At 39.5% G+C, this 25,023-nt stretch overlaps 1 protein-coding gene across 1 annotated transcript in view; it reads left to right on the forward strand.

Moving 5' to 3' along the window:
- Positions 1 to 481: 481 nt before the first annotated feature.
- Positions 482 to 25,023, forward strand: part of LOC141087862 (uncharacterized) — a 53,224-nt gene continuing 28,682 nt past the window's right edge. The window contains exons 1-2 of the mRNA XM_073573687.1: positions 482 to 549; positions 1,038 to 1,105. Of these exons, the coding sequence (XP_073429788.1) occupies positions 482 to 549; positions 1,038 to 1,105 (136 nt within the window). The remainder of the gene's footprint in view (positions 550 to 1,037; positions 1,106 to 25,023) is intronic.

The following is a 25,023-nucleotide window of genomic DNA, read 5'->3' on the forward strand; positions in this document are numbered from 1 at the left end:
TTCTATGGTGACGCGACTTCTCATTTAATAGGGACTTCAAGTCATCTCTACATTTGATTAGGTCAGACTGTACCCCTGCCCCCAAACCGGACTTATGCATTGTCTCCAGGGTTAGTATTTTTTCAGTGAGGTCCATGATCTCCCTGTTTTTTACCTGTTTCAGACGAGAACCGTGTTTAATAAGTACCCCTCTAAGGACGCATTTAAGAGCTTCCCATTTAATCGGCATAGCGGTATTGTCGTGTGCATGGTCTTGCAAGAATGCTGCTATGGTAGTCTTAACATCAGTCATGCAGGTAGGGTCTTTTAAGAGATTATCATTCAGTCTCCACGTCCACTGGCGCGTCCCCGAATCAGGAGGATTAATGTCCAGGAAGACTGGAGCATGATCCAACCAAAGGAAACCACCAATGGAGGGTTTCGGGTCCCATGCCAATGCACAATGGCTAAGTAGAAAGAAGTCTATTCTACCATACGAATTATGTGGCGTGGAGAAGAATGTATCGTCTTTCACATTGGGATTGAGGATTCTCCAAACATCAGTAAGATGTAGGTCATGAAGATCCTTTTTCAGAGAAGACAACTGACGATGGGAAAGGTAAGACCTCACCGCTGTGGAATCTATCGTCGGATTAAGGGTCAGGTTAAAGTCTCCTCCAAGTATAACAACCCCCTCAGCGAAATCTGCCACTTTCTTCAAAAAAGACCTAGTAGCTTGAATTTGGTCTCGGCTGGGGGCGTACCAACCCGCTATAGTGTAGGTTGTTGAAAAAATCTGGATTTTCAAGATCACGTATCTGCCTTCAGCATCAATTAGCGTGTCCAGTATGGTGTGTTGGAGGGATTTATGGAGTGATATAGACACCCCCCGGGATCGCGACTCCGGGTTGGCGCTGTGGAACCAAGTTGTATAGTAGCGGTCAGGTATGTTAGGGACATGGCCAATTTTAAAGTGGGTCTCTTGTAGTATCAATATATTTACTCTTTTCTTATGCATGCCGTATAGGATATGTGACCACTTCTGTGGTACGTTAAAGGGGAGGGAAGAGAAAAAGGGAATCAATTGACGATGACAACCGATTGAAACCTCAGTTCCGCACTGCCAGTAAGGATGATCCCCAATCCCCGTCCCCACATCCTACTAAAAGAGAAACAACCGCAAATAAAGAAGCTGAATAATCAGGCAATATCTCCATCTTCTGGATGTATACGCTCGTGTCTATTGGGCCCTCTTCTGGGTCGCCGCTGTCTCTGAGGGGCATGACCCCTGCGAGGGTCATCCATTCTATAAAATGATGGTAAAGGTGGCCACTCAGGTATGACCACTTCAGGTATATCTAGGGCGGCTGAGAATGCTGAAATTCCACTAGGATGACTCAAACGATGCACTCTGCCCCCTCTCTGAACCCGGAGGCAAAACGGAAACCCCCAGGTGTAGAGAAGATCATGTTGTCGTAGCATATCCAAGAGAGGGCGAAGAGCTCTGCGCCTCTGCAAAGTCCATCTGGACAGGTCTGGAAAGAGCTGTATGCGGGTATCCAAGTGGTCTATGGATCTTATCTTCCTGTCTGCCCCCATGACTGCATCTTTAAGTTCAATAAGGAATAAATTCTTGGACTTTGAGTGCGCTGCCAGACGAATTCAATAACCACACAAGGTTAAAAAAGTTAACCCTTTAATCCCTACGCGTTTCGAAGCGTAACGCTTCTTCTTCAGGGGTAGATACATGACTACAGAGAGCTGTCATCACATTTATACATACAGGATTCAAATTTGGCGCCCTCAGAGACACGAGGAGCGCCGCAAAAGGTCAAAGATCAAAGTGATTCAAGCATCAAAAAGTTCATAAAGGTTAAACATTCTCTAGTTAAAATCAAATCTTTATTATGTTTTACAGATAAAAGAAAAAGAAGAAGAGAAAAAGGATGATAAAAATATAAAGAAAAACGAAAAAAATGTATATATGTGTAAAAAGAACCCATGACGTTGAAAAAGAAAAAAAGAATCAAAGTCCAGCGAACACACCGCTATACCAGGGAGAGTGTTTGAATTTAAAAGAGAATTTGTGATCCGACCATTGGTATGAGTCTCAAAAATAGATATTTATAAAGTGATAAAAGGTGTATATATATGAATAAAAATATGCTAATGAAGTTGATGTGAACAAATGAATAAAGATAAAAATAATAAAAATAAAGATAAAAATAAATATGTGTCACTAGTTATTTTATTTCAAATTCCATGAGAAATCCGTGGCGTGAGCTGGAAGACAAAAGGAAAAAAAGAAGAAAAAAAGAAAAAACGCAAATGGAAGAAACCATGATCGGATACCGCTGAAGAAATATTAAAAATATTGTATAAAAAAGAAATCACCCAGAGCAAGAACTAATTATTATAAAAATCTGTATGCATGAAGATATTTTTTGAACAGAAAAACGCATAATTGATTTCATTTCAGTTGTCTTTTCGAGATGTGAGGTTCCAATAACACGAACCAGAGGAACAGGAAAAAATTGTAGGAAACGAAAAAATGCAAAACAATGACCAAAAAAAGGAAAATTAACACCTTAGTTTCCAGAACAATGTCCCATTATAAGGAATATGAACAAAAACAATACATAAAAAGTAAAAAATACGTCCAAAACACAAGCATGAATGAATAAAAAATATTATTAAATAAAAATATTGTTATTATTATTATGGAAAACGTGTAAAAGTACAAGAATTATTTAAAGAATATATACACCCGTATTGGCCATAATAAGTGCATATTAAAGTATAAATGGATAAGATTAACCCACTAAGAGGGTGTAAAAAATGTACAAAGAGAAATATATATATATATATAAAATATACATATACATAAAAAGAGAAAAATTATTAAATATTATAAACCATTCACCACCAGGTGAAAAAAAGGGAAAAAAAAGACCACATATGTGAAACATGTAGGAAAGGAATAGACACCAAAATCACAGTGTGTGAAGAGATAAAATCAAAAATTAATTGGTATAATAAAAACATATAAAATATATGAGGCATATAAAAATACAATAAAAACTCATAAATGTACCTGATTTAAAAAAGACAATAGGTAGATTAATAAATTAGTGCACATTTAGGAATAACACAGAAAATATCAAAGAAACACTTCAGAAATTTCATTTAACCCATTAGGTTTCAGAGTGTTCAACCTATAGATCCAGAAGATTTCCTTCCTATTGAGTTGTCCTATCCTATCCGGATGGTTGAAGGGAATCTGCTCAATGGGACTAATTTTTAATCCCTGAGGGTTTTTATCATGTTTTAATGAGAAATGTCTAGACAGACCATGCAAAAGAAAACCCTTTTTAATATTATGTCTATGGGAGTTCATTCTTAGATGTAACGGTTGTGTGGTTCTCCCCACATATTGTCTCCCACAGTCACACTCAATTAGATAAATGACATATTCTGAGGTGCAGTTAAGGAAATCACGAATAGGAAAAGATTCATCTGTAGTAGTGGATCTAAAATATTTCATTCTATGAGTAATATTGCTGCAACAAGCACAATTTTTCTTTCCACACCGAAAAATACCCCTAGGTATATTATTATTAATCACTCGAGTTTCTGTCTTATTTCTTAAACGACTGGGGGCTACAAAATTTTTAATATTAGGAGCCCTCCTAAAAGTAATCATTGGATTATTAGGGAGAATTTTTTGCAGAAGTGAATCATTAAGTAAAATGTGCCAGTTTTTACAGAGAACTCTCCTGATTTCCTTGTTCTCTAGACAATATTGGGTTATAAAATTAGTAGTGTATTTATTCTTATCTATTTCAACTTCTTTTTTTCTTCCGTTAATCAAGGAGTTTTGAGACATATTAAGACATCTATTATAGGCATTTGTTACTAATTTCTCAGGATAATTCTTTTTATTAAATCTGTTCATCAGGATTTTTGCTTGATCTTTATAATCCCCTACATCTGAACAATTTTTTCTAATCCTTCTATATTGATTATCAGGAATGTTCCTGAGCCACTTTCCATAGTGACCACTATTAAAAGGGATATAGCTGTTAGTATCAACGTTCTTAAAAAATGTTTTGGTTGCAATAAAATTCTCTTTAATAAAAATAGTCAAATCTAAAAAGTTAATTTCATTACTGTCAAATGTTGAGGAAAAAGACAAACCCCAATTGTTCATGTTAAGATCATGAATAAAATTATGAATATCATCATTGCTGTTATCCCATATAAAAAAGAGGTCATCAATGAATCTTTTATAAAGAATTATATTGTCATACCATTTTGATTTAAAAATATGGGACTCCTCAAAAATACCCATGAAAATATTAGCATAGGTTGGTGCGACCTTAGAGCCCATCGCAGTCCCCAGCTGTTGATGATATAAACTACCCTCAAAAGTAAAAAAATTATTTTTTAAAATAAATTCCATGCCTTTTAAAATAAAGTTTTTTTGTGCCTTGTTGAGTCTCTTATCACTTATTAAAACTTTATTAAAACAAGCCAATCCCAATGTATGCGAAATATTGGAATAAAGTGACGATACATCCATACTTAAAAATATAAAATTGGGTTTCCATTCGATATCATGAAGATATTGTATTAAATCAGTTGAGTCCCTAATGAAACTTTTCAGTGATGGGATATGTGTAACCATGATTCTATCTATAAAGTGAGATAGGTTACTAGTAACTGAGTCTATACCCGATATAATGGGTCTCCCCGGTGGATTTTCTAAATTCTTATGGATCTTAGGTAAATGATAAAAAAATTGTGTGCGAGTCCGTACAAATTTTAAAAATCTATATTCATTATTATTAAAGATATTATTATCTTTTCCTTCCTGAATTAGTTTATCATAATTGATTTTAACACTAGGGATGGTATCAAATGAAGTTTTCTTATAGTACCTGGGATCAGATAAAATTCTATGGGCTTCATTACAATAGTCTGACCTATTCTGCACGACTATACCACCACCTTTATCCGCTGAGCGAATTACTATATCGTGATTAGTTTTTAAGGATTTTAGGGCCAATTTTTCAGTTTTAGTTAAATTGGGTTTGGTTTTTACAGATTTTAATTCCTTAAATTCTTTCTGCACAATAGCGTTAAAGACATCCAGGTGATGACCTCTACTTTCAATCGGATAAAACTTGGTCTTAACCGGTACATCTAAATGAAACCCATCAGGATCTATAGTGTCATCATTAGATTAATCAATATTAATGCTTTTTCGAACAGGAATGGATTCCTTTATTAAAAAATGCCTTTTCAGTGTCAATTTTCGGATAAAAACTTGTAAATCAAGAAAAAGGTTAAAATCATTAATTTTATGTGTTGGACAAAATGTTAGTCCCTTAGATAGGACTCTAGTTTCATCTTTAGTTAAAACATAGGAAGATAGATTAAAAATGTTATTACTACCATCATCTAAATTTGCATCACTTTTAGTCTTAATTAAATTTTTACTTTCCCTTTCTTTTTTTCTCCCCCCTCTGGTTCCTCTATAGGATTTTTTCTTTTCCCGTTTTTTGGTGAAAAGAATTTTTTTATTTCTGTGTTTTTCAAAATTCGGGGTAAAAAAGGAACCGTAGCATTGTTGTCTAAATTAGTATTATCAATCAAAACAGTTTCATTAGTTGGAGTGCTGGATATATCATTATCATAAATCGAAAAATCAAAGAGGGATTTTTGTGTGCACTCTGGAAATTCGATAAGGGCAGGTGATGGGATGACTACAGGGATAGGTTTAATAATCTTAGTTTTACCAATGATAGGATTAGCGGAATCAATGAGATTTTTACTCACGTTAAATCCTTTCACTTGTTCCTTAATACTATCTAATTGTTTTATAGCATTGATTAAAGGTGCTGTCATCTTCGTGATTTTTAACTGAGGTGATTTTAAAAGAGCATTTAACACATTTCCTCCATTAAATTGCTCTTGTGCTGGGATAAGTCCATTATCCTTCCTAGTCTGTAATTTAGTACTAGGGTCAGTCATACAAACTTTATCAAAAACGTCAGAATCTTTTTTGTTGCCACATGTATTTGATTCATTGCCATTACTAACCACAGTATCAGTTCGATTTATGTTCCCTTTACCCACTATATTTTTATTTTTAATTTTATTGTCATTAAAAATCCTGTAATCCTCTCTATCCCTTTGCAATTTCTTAGATTTTTTTAAAATGGTCTCATGTTCAACCTGCATCACATGCGTTATTACATTAGAATTAATTTTTTTATATTCTGGGTGTTTAAAAAATGGGATCAGTTCTTTAGAGAAATTCAACACTTTATCTGCTGCTAATTCAGCAAGCTTAGATCTCTTCTTGTATAATAACAATATCATTCTATGCATACATATGTCCAAACTCTTATCCCATTCTTCCGTAAAATCTGAGTCCATGGGAAATGGAGAATCAAAAACTAACCTTAGCCCCCGTGGGCAAATGTTCTCCTCCAAATAAATAGATAAAAAACGGGCATCCAAATTATAGTATAGTTCTTCCTTCATAGCCTCTTTCAAATTCGTGAAGATTTTCCGGAATAAATTAGTCTCTTCATCCTTAAAGACCTCCGTAGTTTCCTCATTCTGAGCTGTATATCCAATATTCCCGATAGTCTGTAGGATTAGCCGTTCCCTTGATGAAAGCCTGTTTTGGAAATATTCCATCCTTTTTCACTGAAACGGACCCTCTGCTGCTTAATCAACCAAAAACACCGGCCGAACTTTCCAGGAACCGCCAGAGAAATTTCAAGGTTATTTTCACTAGAAGGTTGAAACAAAAGCGCAATAGGGTCTTATCCGGGTAAAATGTTCAATTCATGAATGTGTTAAACTCACCTTCTCAAAGATAAAATAAAGCTTGTATAGTGAGTCAGCCTGCTGCACGTCCAACGGTCCACAGCGGAACCGTACCACAATTCAATAAGGAATAAATTCTTGGACTTTGAGTGCGCTGCCAGACGAATTCAATAACCACACAAGGTTAAAAAAGTTAACCCTTTAATCCCTACGCGTTTCGAAGCGTAACGCTTCTTCTTCAGGGGTAGATACATGACTACAGAGAGCTGTCATCACATTTATACATACAGGATTCAAATTTGGCGCCCTCAGAGACACGAGGAGCGCCGCAAAAGGTCAAAGATCAAAGTGATTCAAGCATCAAAAAGTTCATAAAGGTTAAACATTCTCTAGTTAAAATCAAATCTTTATTATGTTTTACAGATAAAAGAAAAAGAAGAAGAGAAAAAGGATGATAAAAATATAAAGAAAAACGAAAAAAATGTATATATGTGTAAAAAGAACCCATGACGTTGAAAAAGAAAAAAAGAATCAAAGTCCAGCGAACACACCGCTATACCAGGGAGAGTGTTTGAATTTAAAAGAGAATTTGTGATCCGACCATTGGTATGAGTCTCAAAAATAGATATTTATAAAGTGATAAAAGGTGTATATATATGAATAAAAATATGCTAATGAAGTTGATGTGAACAAATGAATAAAGATAAAAATAATAAAAATATTTTTTTATATTTTTATCATCCTTTTTCTCTTCTTCTTTTTCTTTTATCTGTAAAACATAATAAAGATTTGATTTTAACTAGAGAATGTTTAACCTTTATGAACTTTTTGATGCTTGAATCACTTTGATCTTTGACCTTTTGCGGCGCTCCTCGTGTCTCTGAGGGCGCCAAATTTGAATCCTGTATGTATAAATGTGATGACAGCTCTCTGTAGTCATGTATCTACCCCTGAAGAAGAAGCGTTACGCTTCGAAACGCGTAGGGATTAAAGGGTTAACTTTTTTAACCTTGTGTGGTTATTGAATTCGTCTGGCAGCGCACTCAAAGTCCAAGAATTTATTCCTTATTGAATTGTGGTACGGTTCCGCTGTGGACCGTTGGACGTGCAGCAGGCTGACTCACTATACAAGCTTTATTTTATCTTTGAGAAGGTGAGTTTAACACATTCATGAATTGAACATTTTACCCGGATAAGACCCTATTGCGCTTTTGTTTCAACCTTCTAGTGAAAATAACCTTGAAATTTCTCTGGCGGTTCCTGGAAAGTTCGGCCGGTGTTTTTGGTTGATTAAGCAGCAGAGGGTCCGTTTCAGTGAAAAAGGATGGAATATTTCCAAAACAGGCTTTCATCAAGGGAACGGCTAATCCTACAGACTATCGGGAATATTGGATATACAGCTCAGAATGAGGAAACTACGGAGGTCTTTAAGGATGAAGAGACTAATTTATTCCGGAAAATCTTCACGAATTTGAAAGAGGCTATGAAGGAAGAACTATACTATAATTTGGATGCCCGTTTTTTATCTATTTATTTGGAGGAGAACATTTGCCCACGGGGGCTAAGGTTAGTTTTTGATTCTCCATTTCCCATGGACTCAGATTTTACGGAAGAATGGGATAAGAGTTTGGACATATGTATGCATAGAATGATATTGTTATTATACAAGAAGAGATCTAAGCTTGCTGAATTAGCAGCAGATAAAGTGTTGAATTTCTCTAAAGAACTGATCCCATTTTTTAAACACCCAGAATATAAAAAAATTAATTCTAATGTAATAACGCATGTGATGCAGGTTGAACATGAGACCATTTTAAAAAAATCTAAGAAATTGCAAAGGGATAGAGAGGATTACAGGATTTTTAATGACAATAAAATTAAAAATAAAAATATAGTGGGTAAAGGGAACATAAATCGAACTGATACTGTGGTTAGTAATGGCAATGAATCAAATACATGTGGCAACAAAAAAGATTCTGACGTTTTTGATAAAGTTTGTATGACTGACCCTAGTACTAAATTACAGACTAGGAAGGATAATGGACTTATCCCAGCACAAGAGCAATTTAATGGAGGAAATGTGTTAAATGCTCTTTTAAAATCACCTCAGTTAAAAATCACGAAGATGACAGCACCTTTAATCAATGCTATAAAACAATTAGATAGTATTAAGGAACAAGTGAAAGGATTTAACGTGAGTAAAAATCTCATTGATTCCGCTAATCCTATCATTGGTAAAACTAAGATTATTAAACCTATCCCTGTAGTCATCCCATCACCTGCCCTTATCGAATTTCCAGAGTGCACACAAAAATCCCTCTTTGATTTTTCGATTTATGATAATGATATATCCAGCACTCCAACTAATGAAACTGTTTTGATTGATAATACTAATTTAGACAACAATGCTACGGTTCCTTTTTTACCCCGAATTTTGAAAAACACAGAAATAAAAAAATTCTTTTCACCAAAAAACGGGAAAAGAAAAAATCCTATAGAGGAACCAGAGGGGGGAGAAAAAAAGAAAAAAAGAAAGGGAAAGTAAAAATTTAATTAAGACTAAAAGTGATGCAAATTTAGATGATGGTAGTAATAACATTTTTAATCTATCTTCCTATGTTTTAACTAAAGATGAAACTAGAGTCCTATCTAAGGGACTAACATTTTGTCCAACACATAAAATTAATGATTTTAACCTTTTTCTTGATTTACAAGTTTTTATCCGAAAATTGACACTGAAAAGGCATTTTTTAATAAAGGAATCCATTCCTGTTCGAAAAAGCATTAATATTGATTCATCTAATGATGACACTATAGATCCTGATGGGTTTCATTTAGATGTACCGGTTAAGACCAAGTTTTATCCGATTGAAAGTAGAGGTCATCACCTGGATGTCTTTAACGCTATTGTGCAGAAAGAATTTAAGGAATTAAAATCTGTAAAAACCAAACCCAATTTAACTAAAACTGAAAAATTGGCCCTAAAATCCTTAAAAACTAATCACGATATAGTAATTCGCTCAGCGGATAAAGGTGGTGGTATAGTCGTGCAGAATAGGTCAGACTATTGTAATGAAGCCCATAGAATTTTATCTGATCCCAGGTACTATAAGAAAACTTCATTTGATACCATCCCTAGTGTTAAAATCAATTATGATAAACTAATTCAGGAAGGAAAAGATAATAATATCTTTAATAATAATGAATATAGATTTTTAAAATTTGTACGGACTCGCACACAATTTTTTTATCATTTACCTAAGATCCATAAGAATTTAGAAAATCCACCGGGGAGACCCATTATATCGGGTATAGACTCAGTTACTAGTAACCTATCTCACTTTATAGATAGAATCATGGTTACACATATCCCATCACTGAAAAGTTTCATTAGGGACTCAACTGATTTAATACAATATCTTCATGATATCGAATGGAAACCCAATTTTATATTTTTAAGTATGGATGTATCGTCACTTTATTCCAATATTTCGCATACATTGGGATTGGCTTGTTTTAATAAAGTTTTAATAAGTGATAAGAGACTCAACAAGGCACAAAAAAACTTTATTTTAAAAGGCATGGAATTTATTTTAAAAAATAATTTTTTTACTTTTGAGGGTAGTTTATATCATCAACAGCTGGGGACTGCGATGGGCTCTAAGGTCGCACCAACCTATGCTAATATTTTCATGGGTATTTTTGAGGAGTCCCATATTTTTAAATCAAAATGGTATGACAATATAATTCTTTATAAAAGATTCATTGATGACCTCTTTTTTATATGGGATAACAGCAATGATGATATTCATAATTTTATTCATGATCTTAACATGAACAATTGGGGTTTGTCTTTTTCCTCAACATTTGACAGTAATGAAATTAACTTTTTAGATTTGACTATTTTTATTAAAGAGAATTTTATTGCAACCAAAACATTTTTTAAGAACGTTGATACTAACAGCTATATCCCTTTTAATAGTGGTCACTATGGAAAGTGGCTCAGGAACATTCCTGATAATCAATATAGAAGGATTAGAAAAAATTGTTCAGATGTAGGGGATTATAAAGATCAAGCAAAAATCCTGATGAACAGATTTAATAAAAAGAATTATCCTGAGAAATTAGTAACAAATGCCTATAATAGATGTCTTAATATGTCTCAAAACTCCTTGATTAACGGAAGAAAAAAAGAAGTTGAAATAGATAAGAATAAATACACTACTAATTTTATAACCCAATATTGTCTAGAGAACAAGGAAATCAGGAGAGTTCTCTGTAAAAACTGGCACATTTTACTTAATGATTCACTTCTGCAAAAAATTCTCCCTAATAATCCAATGATTACTTTTAGGAGGGCTCCTAATATTAAAAATTTTGTAGCCCCCAGTCGTTTAAGAAATAAGACAGAAACTCGAGTGATTAATAATAATATACCTAGGGGTATTTTTCGGTGTGGAAAGAAAAATTGTGCTTGTTGCAGCAATATTACTCATAGAATGAAATATTTTAGATCCACTACTACAGATGAATCTTTTCCTATTCGTGATTTCCTTAACTGCACCTCAGAATATGTCATTTATCTAATTGAGTGTGACTGTGGGAGACAATATGTGGGGAGAACCACACAACCGTTACATCTAAGAATGAACTCCCATAGACATAATATTAAAAAGGGTTTTCTTTTGCATGGTCTGTCTAGACATTTCTCATTAAAACATGATAAAAACCCTCAGGGATTAAAAATTAGTCCCATTGAGCAGATTCCCTTCAACCATCCGGATAGGATAGGACAACTCAATAGGAAGGAAATCTTCTGGATCTATAGGTTGAACACTCTGAAACCTAATGGGTTAAATGAAATTTCTGAAGTGTTTCTTTGATATTTTCTGTGTTATTCCTAAATGTGCACTAATTTATTAATCTACCTATTGTCTTTTTTAAATCAGGTACATTTATGAGTTTTTATTGTATTTTTATATGCCTCATATATTTTATATGTTTTTATTATACCAATTAATTTTTGATTTTATCTCTTCACACACTGTGATTTTGGTGTCTATTCCTTTCCTACACGTTTCACATATGTGGTCTTTTTTTTCCCTTTTTTTCACCTGGTGGTGAATGGTTTATAATATTTAATAATTTTTCTCTTTTTATGTATATGTATATTTTATATATATATATATATTTCTCTTTGTACATTTTTTACACCCTCTTAGTGGGTTAATCTTATCCATTTATACTTTAATATGCACTTATTATGGCCAATACGGGTGTATATATTCTTTAAATAATTCTTGTACTTTTACACGTTTTCCATAATAATAATAACAATATTTTTATTTAATAATATTTTTTATTCATTCATGCTTGTGTTTTGGACGTATTTTTTACTTTTTATGTATTGTTTTTGTTCATATTCCTTATAATGGGACATTGTTCTGGAAACTAAGGTGTTAATTTTCCTTTTTTTGGTCATTGTTTTGCATTTTTTCGTTTCCTACAATTTTTTCCTGTTCCTCTGGTTCGTGTTATTGGAACCTCACATCTCGAAAAGACAACTGAAATGAAATCAATTATGCGTTTTTCTGTTCAAAAAATATCTTCATGCATACAGATTTTTATAATAATTAGTTCTTGCTCTGGGTGATTTCTTTTTTATACAATATTTTTAATATTTCTTCAGCGGTATCCGATCATGGTTTCTTCCATTTGCGTTTTTTCTTTTTTTCTTCTTTTTTTCCTTTTGTCTTCCAGCTCACGCCACGGATTTCTCATGGAATTTGAAATAAAATAACTAGTGACACATATTTATTTTTATCTTTATTTTTATTATTTTTATCTTTATTCATTTGTTCACATCAACTTCATTAGCATATTTTTATTCATATATATACACCTTTTATCACTTTATAAATATCTATTTTTGAGACTCATACCAATGGTCGGATCACAAATTCTCTTTTAAATTCAAACACTCTCCCTGGTATAGCGGTGTGTTCGCTGGACTTTGATTCTTTTTTTCTTTTTCAACGTCATGGGTTCTTTTTACACATATATACATTTTTTTCGTTTTTCTTTATATTTTTATCATCCTTTTTCTCTTCTTCTTTTTCTTTTATCTGTAAAACATAATAAAGATTTGATTTTAACTAGAGAATGTTTAACCTTTATGAACTTTTTGATGCTTGAATCACTTTGATCTTTGACCTTTTGCGGCGCTCCTCGTGTCTCTGAGGGCGCCAAATTTGAATCCTGTATGTATAAATGTGATGACAGCTCTCTGTAGTCATGTATCTACCCCTGAAGAAGAAGCGTTACGCTTCGAAACGCGTAGGGATTAAAGGGTTAACTTTTTTAACCTTGTGTGGTTATTGAATTCGTCTGGCAGCGCACTCAAAGTCCAAGAATTTATTCCTTATTGAATTGTGGTACGGTTCCGCTGTGGACCGTTGGACGTGCAGCAGGCTGACTCACTATACAAGCTTTATTTTATCTTTGAGAAGGTGAGTTTAACACATTCATGAATTGAACATTTTACCCGGATAAGACCCTATTGCGCTTTTGTTTCAACCTTCTAGTGAAAATAACCTTGCATCTTTAAGTTGGTATTTGTGTACACGGCATATCACATCTCTCGGTGGGTCCTGCTCACTGGGCTGCGGGCCTAGAGCCCTATGGGCACGGTCTAGTTCCAATGGGGCATCTTGAGGTCTGTCCAATACCGAATTAAAAATGCCCCTTAAGGTGGAATCCAACTCCTGAGGGGGCACGGACTCTGGTAGTCCCCGTATTCTTATGTTGTTCCTGCGTCCCCTGTTTTCAGAATCATCTAGCATTTCTGCTAAGGTCTGTAGCTGTCTAGTTTGAATGGTCATAGCTGCCTCCTGAGCCTCTATCCTTCAGTCAGGGAAGCCAATAGCTGGTCATGGGACTCAACTTTCTCCCCGCATTGCTGAATGTCATCTTTAAGTATGGAAAGTTCAGCTTTATAGGAGGATTCCAAACGGGTAATGTATTGTTCCATATCCTGTTTCGTCGGGATAGCTTTTATTTTATCATATAACAAAGTGAGATTGATTCCCATGGGAGCTGTAGAGTGTCCCATAAAGAATGGAACTGCTGGTCCGCACTGCGGTATCGGTGAAGTTTTAGGCTGATGTGTAAGTGGGAGAGTCATGATGGGTGGGAGTCCAGCCTGATGGGCAGATGATATGGTACAGTTTGACTGCCCTCTCCCCATCGGATCGGTAGTCTCCTGCTCTGTAGCGCCTACGTTGGTGGCAAGGCCGGTGTCAGGGGGAGCAATGATACCTGTCTGGGGGCATACCGTGGAAAGCTTCGGGGACATCTCCTCCGGGCCCACGTGTGTCGCACTGGTGTGAGGCTGCGCTGCCGTGCCCGCGGGGTCTCCCTGTGAGAGGCATGTCTCCAGGGGTTTTGTGGTGTTACTCTGAGGAGAGCCCTCGGTCTCCCGCGGGGCCCCTGAGGTTATTGTGATAGGTCTCCGGGGGGTCTCTCCACGGTCTTTGTTTCCCGTGGCCTGCTTCCCCATCTCCTGTACCGTGCCTCCTGATGTCGGCGGAGCCGTCTTCACTCTGCGCGCCGGATCCAATATGGCGCCTGCAGCTCTTGTCCTCCCTGCTCCTGTAAAATAGCAGGGTATGCCGTGGGGAGCCTTCTCGGGTACCGCGGAGCTGATGGGCTTGCTCCCTTTGCCTCTCCTAGTATGCATCGGGGTAGAGGATTTCTGTATAGGTCTCTGATAGGTCGGTAGCCGGTATAGGAGCGGGAGCTCCCTAAAGCACGTCCTCACTCCTCAGCAGCCATGCCACACCCCCCCGGCCTGTATTTATTTCTTTTTTTTTAAATAAAGCATTGGTGATGTCAGCGAGTAGTGTCGGGTTATCATAGAGTAAGTGATCATACGGTGGTATATACAAATATTCCATGCATTGTAATCCGGAGGTGTATATGCCATATGCTCACTGCGTGACTCCCTCCCTGTGAGCTCTGTGATAATTAGATGAAATCCTTGACAAATTGGTTGGTCAGTCCAATCTGTTGGTCACGGAAATGCAGCTTTCCGCCTTGTGGATGGAGACGATTTTCGAAAGCTGATAGCCATTGCAGTCCCCCAGTACCAGTTGCCCAGTCGCCATTACTTCTCCAAGAAAGATGTGCGTGCACTACACCAGTATGTAGCAGACAATATCACCCGTTCATTGAAAAACATCTATGTCTGACAGCGTGCATTTCAACACTGACACCTGGACGAGAAAGCATGGACAGGGGCGTTACATTTTGCTGACTAGGCACTGGGTGACTCTGGTGGCTGTGGGGGAAGGGGCTGCTCCACAAGTCTTGGAATTCTCAAGGCTTGCAGGACGCTTAGGGATGGAGAACTAAACACACCATAAGAAGGAGAACTAAACTACTAGAGAACAGAGGTTGGAAAACTAAGCTACTAAACACCCAGGGATGGATGACTAAACCACTACACACCAGAAGAAGGGGAGTTAAACTACTAAACCACTACACACCAAGAGATGGTGAACTAAATCACTAGACACCAAAATGTCACTAGACACAAAGTCTTGGAATCCCCAAGGCTTGCAGGACAAACCTTTGTATTCAACCGTTCCTCCACTGCTTCTGCTTCTTCCACCACCTGTAGGGCCTTCACCTGTGCCATCAACCTCTCCCTTAATGAGACATGCTTTCCAACAGTGCATAAACAATCCCACCACCTCTGCACAGCCAGGGAAAACCACAGTCAAGCAGTGTTTAAATTAATATGCCTTGGAAAATGCAGTCAGACAGCTCAAGCATTGTGAACAGCTATCCAGGCTGAGTTTGAGCAATAAGTTTCTCCAGTGAATCTGGAGTCAGTGACGGCCGTGTGCGATAACGGTGTGAACTTGGTGGCAGACATATGTCTGGGCAACCTCACACATGTGCCTTGCATAGCTAACTGTCATGTCGGACGCTGTTCACACCACAGCGTCCGGCAGGCAGCGGTAGTTCCATCTCCGTCCACTATAGCCTCAGTGGCGCCGACTTGATTTTACTCAGGTTATCTGGGGTTAATCTAGCTGGAAATCAGGTGGGATGTTTGGTCACGCCCACGGTCTTTAAATAGTCGTGCTGGCCTGTGGGCGTCGCCGATTATAGCTTTTGTTTTGTGCCAAGTGGTTCCGGTCTGGAGTGGAAGCGTTGGAGAGAGAAATTCATAGCTGGTGTCGTATGATCCGTTGTTACCTTTTCGTCTTCCTATATTTGTGCTTTGTTTTGCCCTGTTCACATTATAGTATTGTCCTGTGTGGTTGCGGCGCGGTGTGGTTTGAGTTCTCCCTGTCTGTCATTACTGTGTGGGTTTTGGTGGTTTGACAACTCACTGGGTGGAGGGTGGAGGGTTCAGCTTAGGGCTGAGCAGGAGATAAGGAGGCTCAGGCATTTGCACCTTTAGCAAAAACCCTGGGTTGAGGGTCAGACAGGGTTTTCCCTAGTTTGAGGGACTCCGCAGAGGCCCGGGTTTTGTCAGCCTCCTTCGACCTAAGCCTCGCATAACACTAACGTCTTCTACCTGGTGGTACAGCAATTTCTACGTCACTGGGTGCCCTGCTGCAGAAAGTACAGTCGCTGTGTGCTCATTTCTGATGTCTGACATTGCCAAAATCAGCATCACTATTCCGATCATCTTCATGCTGGAATATACTTTGAATAGTCTGTAGGAGGATAATGATCCCCTCTCTGTTGTCTGTGGTTGGCAGGAGAGGATGGAGGAAGCAAGCTCTCCCGCTCTGCAGTGCGTTCGAAGATGGTGAGGAAGGCCTCCATATCATCCTCAGGACCCATCTTCCTCAGCGCTGATCGGATTTTGTACCTGGCCTCCGAATGGAAGGTGGTCGCTGGTGTGGACGTCTCTCGCAGAGCTGCAATCTGCTGCATCAACATGTTGTTTGTCTGCTGCAATTGGTGCTGCTCCTGCTGCCGTGACTGCAGCTCCTGCTGCCATTGCTCTTGTTGTTGGCACTGAAACTGCAACTGCTGCTACTGCATGAAGACCAACTGCTTCAACAGTTCCTTCATTTTGTCAGCAGGCTTGAGCTGTAGCGTTGCAGGCTTAATCACTGACATGCAGCACGCTTTAGGGTATGCCTCAGTTCACACTGCCCGCATTCTCCAACCATATGTAGTGCAGTGGAGTTTGTGCAGTGTGACAGACAGGCAGTGACCCAGGAAAGTTCAAAACAAGGTCTTTTAATGTCCAAAGAAAACTTACACTGGAACTCAAAAAGTATCCTCCGGATCGCAGCCGGGAATACAAGATAGTTCGTAACCGGGACCTGTTGCCATAGGTGTCAGGCATTTTGGCTCTGCTTGGCTCTGTGTTGCTTCACACAGGTTGGGCTCTGCAGAGCTTTCTGCTCTGCAGGCTTGCAAAACCAAACTGACACACCCAACCCTTTGTTGCAGGGGTTTTACAAGAAACCTGTAGTCTTAGGCCACATGGAAAACCCAGCCGTGGAGAAAACGGACTGCCTCACTACCATCCTGTAGTCCATTTAAAAAATAAAAGCCCATGACAGGTTTTCCTACATCTGCCTTGGACCAATAGCTTGCCAAAGACCAACACTTAGGGTCCCGTTTCACAAAGCAACGCTCCAGCGATCCCGACAATGATACGACCTGGTAAGGATCGCTGGTGCATCGCTACATGGTCGCTTGTAAGCTGTCAAACAGGCAGATCTATTCAATGACGCAGCAACGATACGGCGATCCGTGTAATGACCTCGGTGGTCGTTGGTACCTTGTCGCACAGCAGCTATTCTGACGACTTACACTTGTGTCCCTGAGTTCTGCGTCGCCAACAAGGTGACTTGTCGGCATCAAACACAGCGATGCATGCTGGCCAGTGGGACGCTAACTATCAAAAAATGGCCCAGGACATTCGCGCACAATCAACGATATCCAGGGGGGGGGGGCGGTCGCCGCTATTTGTCACACGTAGCGAGATAGCTGGTGAGGTCGCTGTTGTGTCACAAAATCCGTGACGTTTCAGCGATCTCGCTACCGATCTTGTTATGTGAGACGGGGCCATTGCTTTTATCTTGCATTGCAATCACAGTTATGCCTGTGACTGCAATGCTTTCCCGTGGCCTCAATACGCTTCACTGCGCATCCTGGGGGACATATAGCGACCCTTGCATATGAGACCGGTCACTGCCTCACAATGACCATGGGGTGAATTATACTGCAATATATGACTATGAGGTGCATTGTACTACTATATAGGACTATGTGGTGCATTATACTACTATAAAGGACTATGTGGTGCATTATACTACTATATATGACTATGGAGTGAATTACACTTTGCATGACTATGGGGTGCATTATACTACTATGTATTATTATTATTTATTATTATAGTGCCATTTATTCCATGACGCTTTACATGTGAAAAGGGGTATACATAATAAAAACGAGTAAAGTAATCTTAAGCAATACAAGTCACGACTGGTACAGGAGGAGAGAGGACACTGTCCGCAAGGGATCACAATCTGCCAGGGATGGGTCAGGATACAGTAGGAGAGGGTAGAGCTGGTCGTGCAGTGGCTTGGTCGATCGGTGGTTACTGCAGGTTGTAGGCTTGTCAGAAGAGGTAGGTCTTCAGGTTCTTGTTGAAGGTTTTCATGGTAGGTGAGAGTCTGATAAGTTGTGGTAGAGAGTTCCAGAGTAGGGTTGATGTATGGGAGAAATCTTGTATGTGATTGTGGGAAGAGGAGATAAGAGAGGAGTAGAGAAGGAAATCTTGTGAGGATCGGAGGTTGCATGTAGGCAAGTATCGGGAGATAAGGTCGGAGATGTATGAAGGGGACAGGTTGTGGATGGCTTTGTATGCCATGGCTAGAGATTTGAACTGGAGTCTTTCTGTAATGGGGAGCCAGTGCAGGGATTGACAGAGGGGAGAGGCCGGGAAATAGCATGAGGACAGGTGGATTAGTCAAGCAGCAGAGTTTAGAATAGATTGAAGGGGTGTGAGAGTGTTAGAGGGGAGGCCACAGAGCAAAAGGTTGCAATAGTCAAGGCGGGAGATGATGAGGGCATGGACTAGGGTTTTTGAAGATTCCTGGTTGAGGAATGTACGGATTCGTGAAATATTTTTGAGTTGAAGTTGGCAAGAAGTGTAAAGGGCTTGGATATGTGGTTTGAAAGAGAGATGTGTATCAAGGATTACCCCGAGGCAGCGAGCTTGTGGGACTAGGGAGAGTGGGCAGCCATATACTTTAATGGATAGGTCCGCTGGTGGGGGGTCGAGTGAGATGGGGGAAAGATGGCAAATCCTGTTTTGTCCATATTAAGTTTTAGAAATCTAGTGGAGAAAAAGGATGAAATGGCAGGCAGACATTGTGGGATTCTGGTTAGTAGGGAGGTGATATCTGGTCCAGAAATGTAGATCTGTGTGTCATCAGCATAGAGGTGATACAGAAAGCTGTGATATTCTATGAGCTGTCCGAGGCCAAAGATGTAAATGGAGAAGAGCAGGGGCCTAGGACTGAACCTTGCGGGACTCTGACAGATAGGGGGCGAGGTGAGGAGGTGGTGTGTGAATGGGTGACGCTGAATGTCCAGTCTGTTAGGTATGACGAGATCCAAATAGGGCCAAGTCTGTGATGCCAAGAGATGAGAGGGTTTGTAGTAATAGGGAATGGTCCACTGTGTCAAAGGCAAAGGACAGATCCAGGAGGAGGAGGAGAGAGTAGTGTCGCTTGGCCTTGGTGGTTAATATGTAATTGGTCACCTTAGTTAGCGCAGTTTCAGTGGAGTGATGCAGCCGGAAGCCAGATTGTGAGCAGTAGAAGAGGGAGCAGTTCAAGACGGACGTGTTGTTCCAGTAGTTTTGAGGCATAGGGGAGAAATGATATAGGGCGATAGCTAGACACAGAGGATGGGTGAAGAGAGGGTTTTTTGAGGATAGGTGTGATTGAGGCATGTTTAAAGCATGAGGGGAAACACCAGTTGTTAGTGTTATGTTGAAGAGATGGGTTAGGATTGGGATGAAGACTGTGGTGAGGTTTGGGATGAAGTGGGAAGGGATCAGGTCGAGTGCACAGGTGGTGAGATGTAATCTTGAGAATAGAGTGGAGAGTCGATCTTCTGTAATGGTGGAGAAGTTGGTTTTGGAGGAGGAGGGCTGGGCAGTTAGGAGAAAGGACTCTGGGTGTTGTCGAACAAAACTATCTCTGATGCTATCAATCGTCTGCTAGAAAAATGAGGCAAAGTCTTCAGCTGAGATGAATGGAGAGGGGGGTGGTGCTGGGGGATGGAGGAGAGAATTGAAGGTGTTGAATAGCTGTTTAGGGTTGTGAGATAGGGAGGATATGAGCGATGAGATGTAAGTTTGTTTTGCTACAGCGAGTGTGGCCTTGAAAGTAGTGAGGGACTGTTTGAATGAGATGAAGTGTTCTTAGGAGTGTGATCTTTTCCATCTCCGCTCAGCAACCCTGGAAGCCCGCTTCAGTTCTTTGGTCAGGCTGGTGTGACATGGCTGTCTGTTGATTTTGCAAGCTTTGGTATGTGTGAGTGGGGCAACCAATTCCTGAGCTACAGCTATTGTGGTTTTATATAGAGCGGCTGCAACATCCGCATTGTATATGAAATGTATGTCTGTAAGAGGGAGGAGGGATTCAGACAGTGAGTGTAGATCAAGGTGTTTAAGATTTCTGAAAGGATGTGCAAGTTTGTGGGGTGGGGATTGTGGACCTGGAGAGGTGAGGAAAGAGAATATAAGTAGGTTGTGGTCAGAAAGAGGTAGAGGTGAGTTAGAGAGGTTAAATAGGGAGCAGAGGAGGGTGAAGATGAGGTTCAATGTGTGGCTATCTTTGTGAGAGCCTGCAGAAGACCATTGATTGAGGAGGAAGTGAGAGATAGAAGTTTAGTGGCAGCTGAGAGGGAAGTGTCAATAGGGATGATGAAGTCGCCCAAGATGATAGTGGGGATGTCAGCGGAAAGGAAATGAAGTAGCAAGGTGGTGAAGTGGTCGAAGAAGGTGGTGGCTGGCCCTGGAGTGCGGTAAATGACAGCCAATTGGAGGTTGGAGGGGGAGTAGATACGCACAGAGTGCACCTCAAAGGAAGGGAGGGTATCAGAGGGTGGCAGTGGGATTGGAGTGAAGGAGCAGTTATCTGACAGGAGAAAACCAACTCCTCCGTCATGCTTGCTGTTGTGGCGGGGGGTGTGGGAAAGATGGAAGGTGAGCCAGGTTTTGGTGATGGCGAGGAAGGAAAGTTTGTGAGTAATGAAAAGATCATGGATGTAGGAAAGTTTGTTGCAGACAGAGTGAGCATTCCATAGAGCTCCTGTTAGTGGGACTGGGGAAGCGGGGCTGGGCGAATGGTTATAATGTTAGAGAGGTTACGGAAAGTTGTGATAGAGCGTGGATGGGAGGTAGAAATGACTGTGGGAATGTGGTGAGGAAGACCAGGATTTGGAGAGATATCACCAGCAGTGAGGAGGAGCAGAGAAAGTGTTAGCAGGTGGGAGCACTAGAGGGCATGAGGGGGCTGTCTGTGTTTGGAGACAGAGTATTGTATGTTGAGGAACAGTTCTGAGGAGGAGGTGAGATGGATGGGGAGGATGGAGGGAGAGATGAATAGTTCCCAACTAGGTGTAGGGATTAAGGGGGTTAGCAGAAAGTGAAGGATTATAGGGGTGAGAGTGAAAACAAACTGAAACATTGTTTACAGTTTCTCCTACTCTCCTCCACACTTATTCATTCCTCACACAACCGCCTCCAAGATTTCTCCCAAATATCCCCTATCTTCTGTAATGCCATGCCCTAACACGTCCGATTATCCACCACCCTCGGATCCTTAAAACGGAACCTGAAAAACCATCTTTTCAGGAAATCTTACAGCCTGCAATGACCATTCTGCCGCCTCATCACCATCAGAGCTGCTGCACCCTCGACCTTCTGTCTCTTCCCCACTATCCCGTAGAATGTGAGTCCGCAAGGACAGGGTCCCCTCCCCTCTGTACCAGTCTGTCATTGTAATTTTGTTTACTGTTAACGATATCTATAACGTTGTATCTAACCCCCCTTCTCATGTACAGCACCATGGAATTAATGGCGCTATATAAATAATAATAATAGTAATAATAATACAGTGACTGTATCCAGTTACCTTCAGTTCACTTCTGGTTCAATTCTGGATTAATTCTAAGCATCACAATTGTATGATACACACTTATGTGATACACGGGGCAGACTGACGTCTTGGCAGACTTAGGGTCTTTTAATTCAATCATTGAATGTGATTGAATTAAAAGCTATATTTTAGAGGTTTTTGTGTTTTGCTTCTGGTGCCTTTTTCAGACTTAGGGTCTGCAATATATTTGCTAGAAAGTGCATTCAGGTGTGAAGCAGAGAGGAGTGGTCTGTGCTCATCATGGTCAGATAAGTAAGAATCAGCCAGATGCATGTGATCAAGGCAGTGTATGATTATGGAGAGCATTATACTGCTATATATGACTATGTAGAGAATATAAACACATGGACCATGCACACAGTGAACAAGTCTGTAGGACAGTGTTCACACCACCAAAAGATTGAAACAAAGAAAAACATAGTATAACAAACGTATAAAAGTACTCTGTTGCAAAAAGTAACACTATACAGCAAGTGCTAGGAAAAAGATGATTACAAAAAAGGGTATTTGGTTGATAAGTTTTTTGCAAAAATGTATACTAAGCCGTTCTAGCAAACGTCAATATATACCCATGTAAGAGCAGTCCCTAACCGATGTATTTAAAAACCTGACCATGTGTATAGTACCTATATGAGCAGGATTCAGAATGGCAATGTCCGATGTGGACACGCTATGGAAGACAGCTTATATGTGCATGGCCCAAAATGTGTTGCATTCTACTATTGTATATGATTTTGGGGTGCCTTATACTGCTGTACATGACTATGTGGTGCATTATACTACTATGTATGACTGTGGGGTGCATTATACTACTATATATGACTGAGATACAATATACTACTATATATGACTATGGGGCTCATTGCACTATTATGTATGACTATGGTATATGGTACATTATACTACTATATATGACTATGTGGTGCATTATACAACTATATATGACTATGTGGTGCATTATACTACTATATATGACTATGTGGTGCATTATACTACTATAAAACAAAAATTAAGAGACCACTGCACAGTTTTATAAAAATCAGCTTCTCTACATGTCTGACAGCCATTCCATTCCAGTGTCAGTTGAATTTCAACCAGAGTACACCTCATTCTACTTAATGTGTTTCTGATTAGGTGATCACCTGAATCAAATCTTATTTAACAAAGGAAAGTATAAAAAACCCTGCTGTGGTGTTCACAATCCTCTTGCAATAGGACAAGCTGGATTGCAAAACAAGTGCTAGTAATATCCCAAAAGTAATAGGAATGAAAAAATAACTTTTAACCAAGCCAAAGGAGTTGAAAAGAAAAGTCTTGAGTGAGGAAAATAAGGGCTCAATTCTGGCTTTACTAGCAGAGGGATACAGTGAGCCTCATGTTGCCTACATCCATAAAATTTCTAAGACGCAGTCCATTACCACAAGGTCAAGCAGCAGATATTGGGGACAACAAAGCTACAGACCTTCAGAGGGTCGAAAACGACTCTCCACTGACCGGGATGACCGTCATCGTATTCAAATGTCACTCAGCAGCCGCAGGATGACATCTAGTGACCTACAAAATTAATGGCAGCTGGGGTGAAGTGCAGAACAGTTCATAACAGGCTCCTAGAGGCAGGGCTCAAGTCAGGTAAAGCTAGAAAAAAGCCTTTCATCAATGAGAAGCAAAGGAGGGCCAGGCTGAATTTTGCCAAAGACCATAAGGATTGGACCATAGAGGACTGGAGTAAGGTAATCTTCTCTGATGAGTCTAATTTTCAGCTTTGCCCAATACCTCATCATCTAATGGTTAGATGGAGACCTGGAGAGGCGTACAAGCCACAGTGTCTTGCACCCACTGTGAAATTTGGTGGAGGATTGGTGATGATCTGGGGATACTTCAGCAAGGCTGGATTTGGGCAGGTTAATCTTTGCGAAGGACGCATGAATCAAGCCGCATACAAGGTTATCCTGGAAAAACAGTTGATTCCTTTTGCTCAGGCAATGTTCCCCACTCTGAGGACTGTTTTTCCAGCAGGACAATGCGCCATGCCACACAGCTAGGTCAATCAATGTGTTGATGAAGGACCACCACATCAAATTCCTGTAATGGCCAGCTCTATCTCCAGACCTGAACCCCATCGAAAATCTCTGGCATGTAAGCAAGAGGAAGAAGGATAATCATAAGCCATCAAACAATGAAGAACTGCTTAAATTTTTGTACCAGGAGTGGCATAAGGTCACCCAAAAGCAGTGTGAAAGACTGGTGGAAAGCATGCGAAGATGCATGAAGCTGTGATTAAAAATCATGATTATTCAAAAAAATATTGATTTATTAACTCTTCCTGAGTTAAAACATTATTATTGTTGTTTCTAAATGATTATGAACTTGTTTTCTTAGCATTATTTGAGGTCTAAAAGCACTGGTACTTTTATTTAATTTTGACCATTTCTCATTTTCTGAAAATAAATTTAGTGCTTGGAAATTCGAACCCCCCCCAGCACCCCGCATAGGAGATGTATGCTCTTAATACAGCAACCAACCGGCTGTGACCCCCTGGGCAGAGGTAAACGAGATATCCCACTTCTGACCTCCCCCCTCCTTTGTAAATCCCACGGCTATTGTAATGTACGTCCGGAGTCTTAATTGGAGCCTGTTATCTACTGGCACGACACACATTGATTGTCCTGCCCTCTGTATGTATATACAGTTGTGGCCAAAAGTATTGACACCCCTGCAATTTTGTCAGATAATACTCAGTTTCTTCCTGAAAATGATTGCAATCACAAATTCTTTGGTATTATAATCTTCATTTAATTTCTCTTAAATGAAAAAACACAAAAGAGAATGAAGCAAAAAGCAAAACATTGATCATTTCACGCAATACTCCAAAAATGGGCCAGACAAAAGTATTGACACCCTCAGCCTAATACTTGGTTGCACAACCTTTAGCCAAAATAACTGCGACCAACCGCTTCCGGTAACCATCAATGAGTTTGTTACA

The sequence above is a fragment of the Dendrobates tinctorius genome, unplaced genomic scaffold, assembly GCF_039654945.1.
Source record: "Dendrobates tinctorius isolate UK_male_01 unplaced genomic scaffold, ASM3965494v1 ptg000036l, whole genome shotgun sequence".
NCBI lineage: Eukaryota > Metazoa > Chordata > Amphibia > Anura > Dendrobatidae > Dendrobates > Dendrobates tinctorius.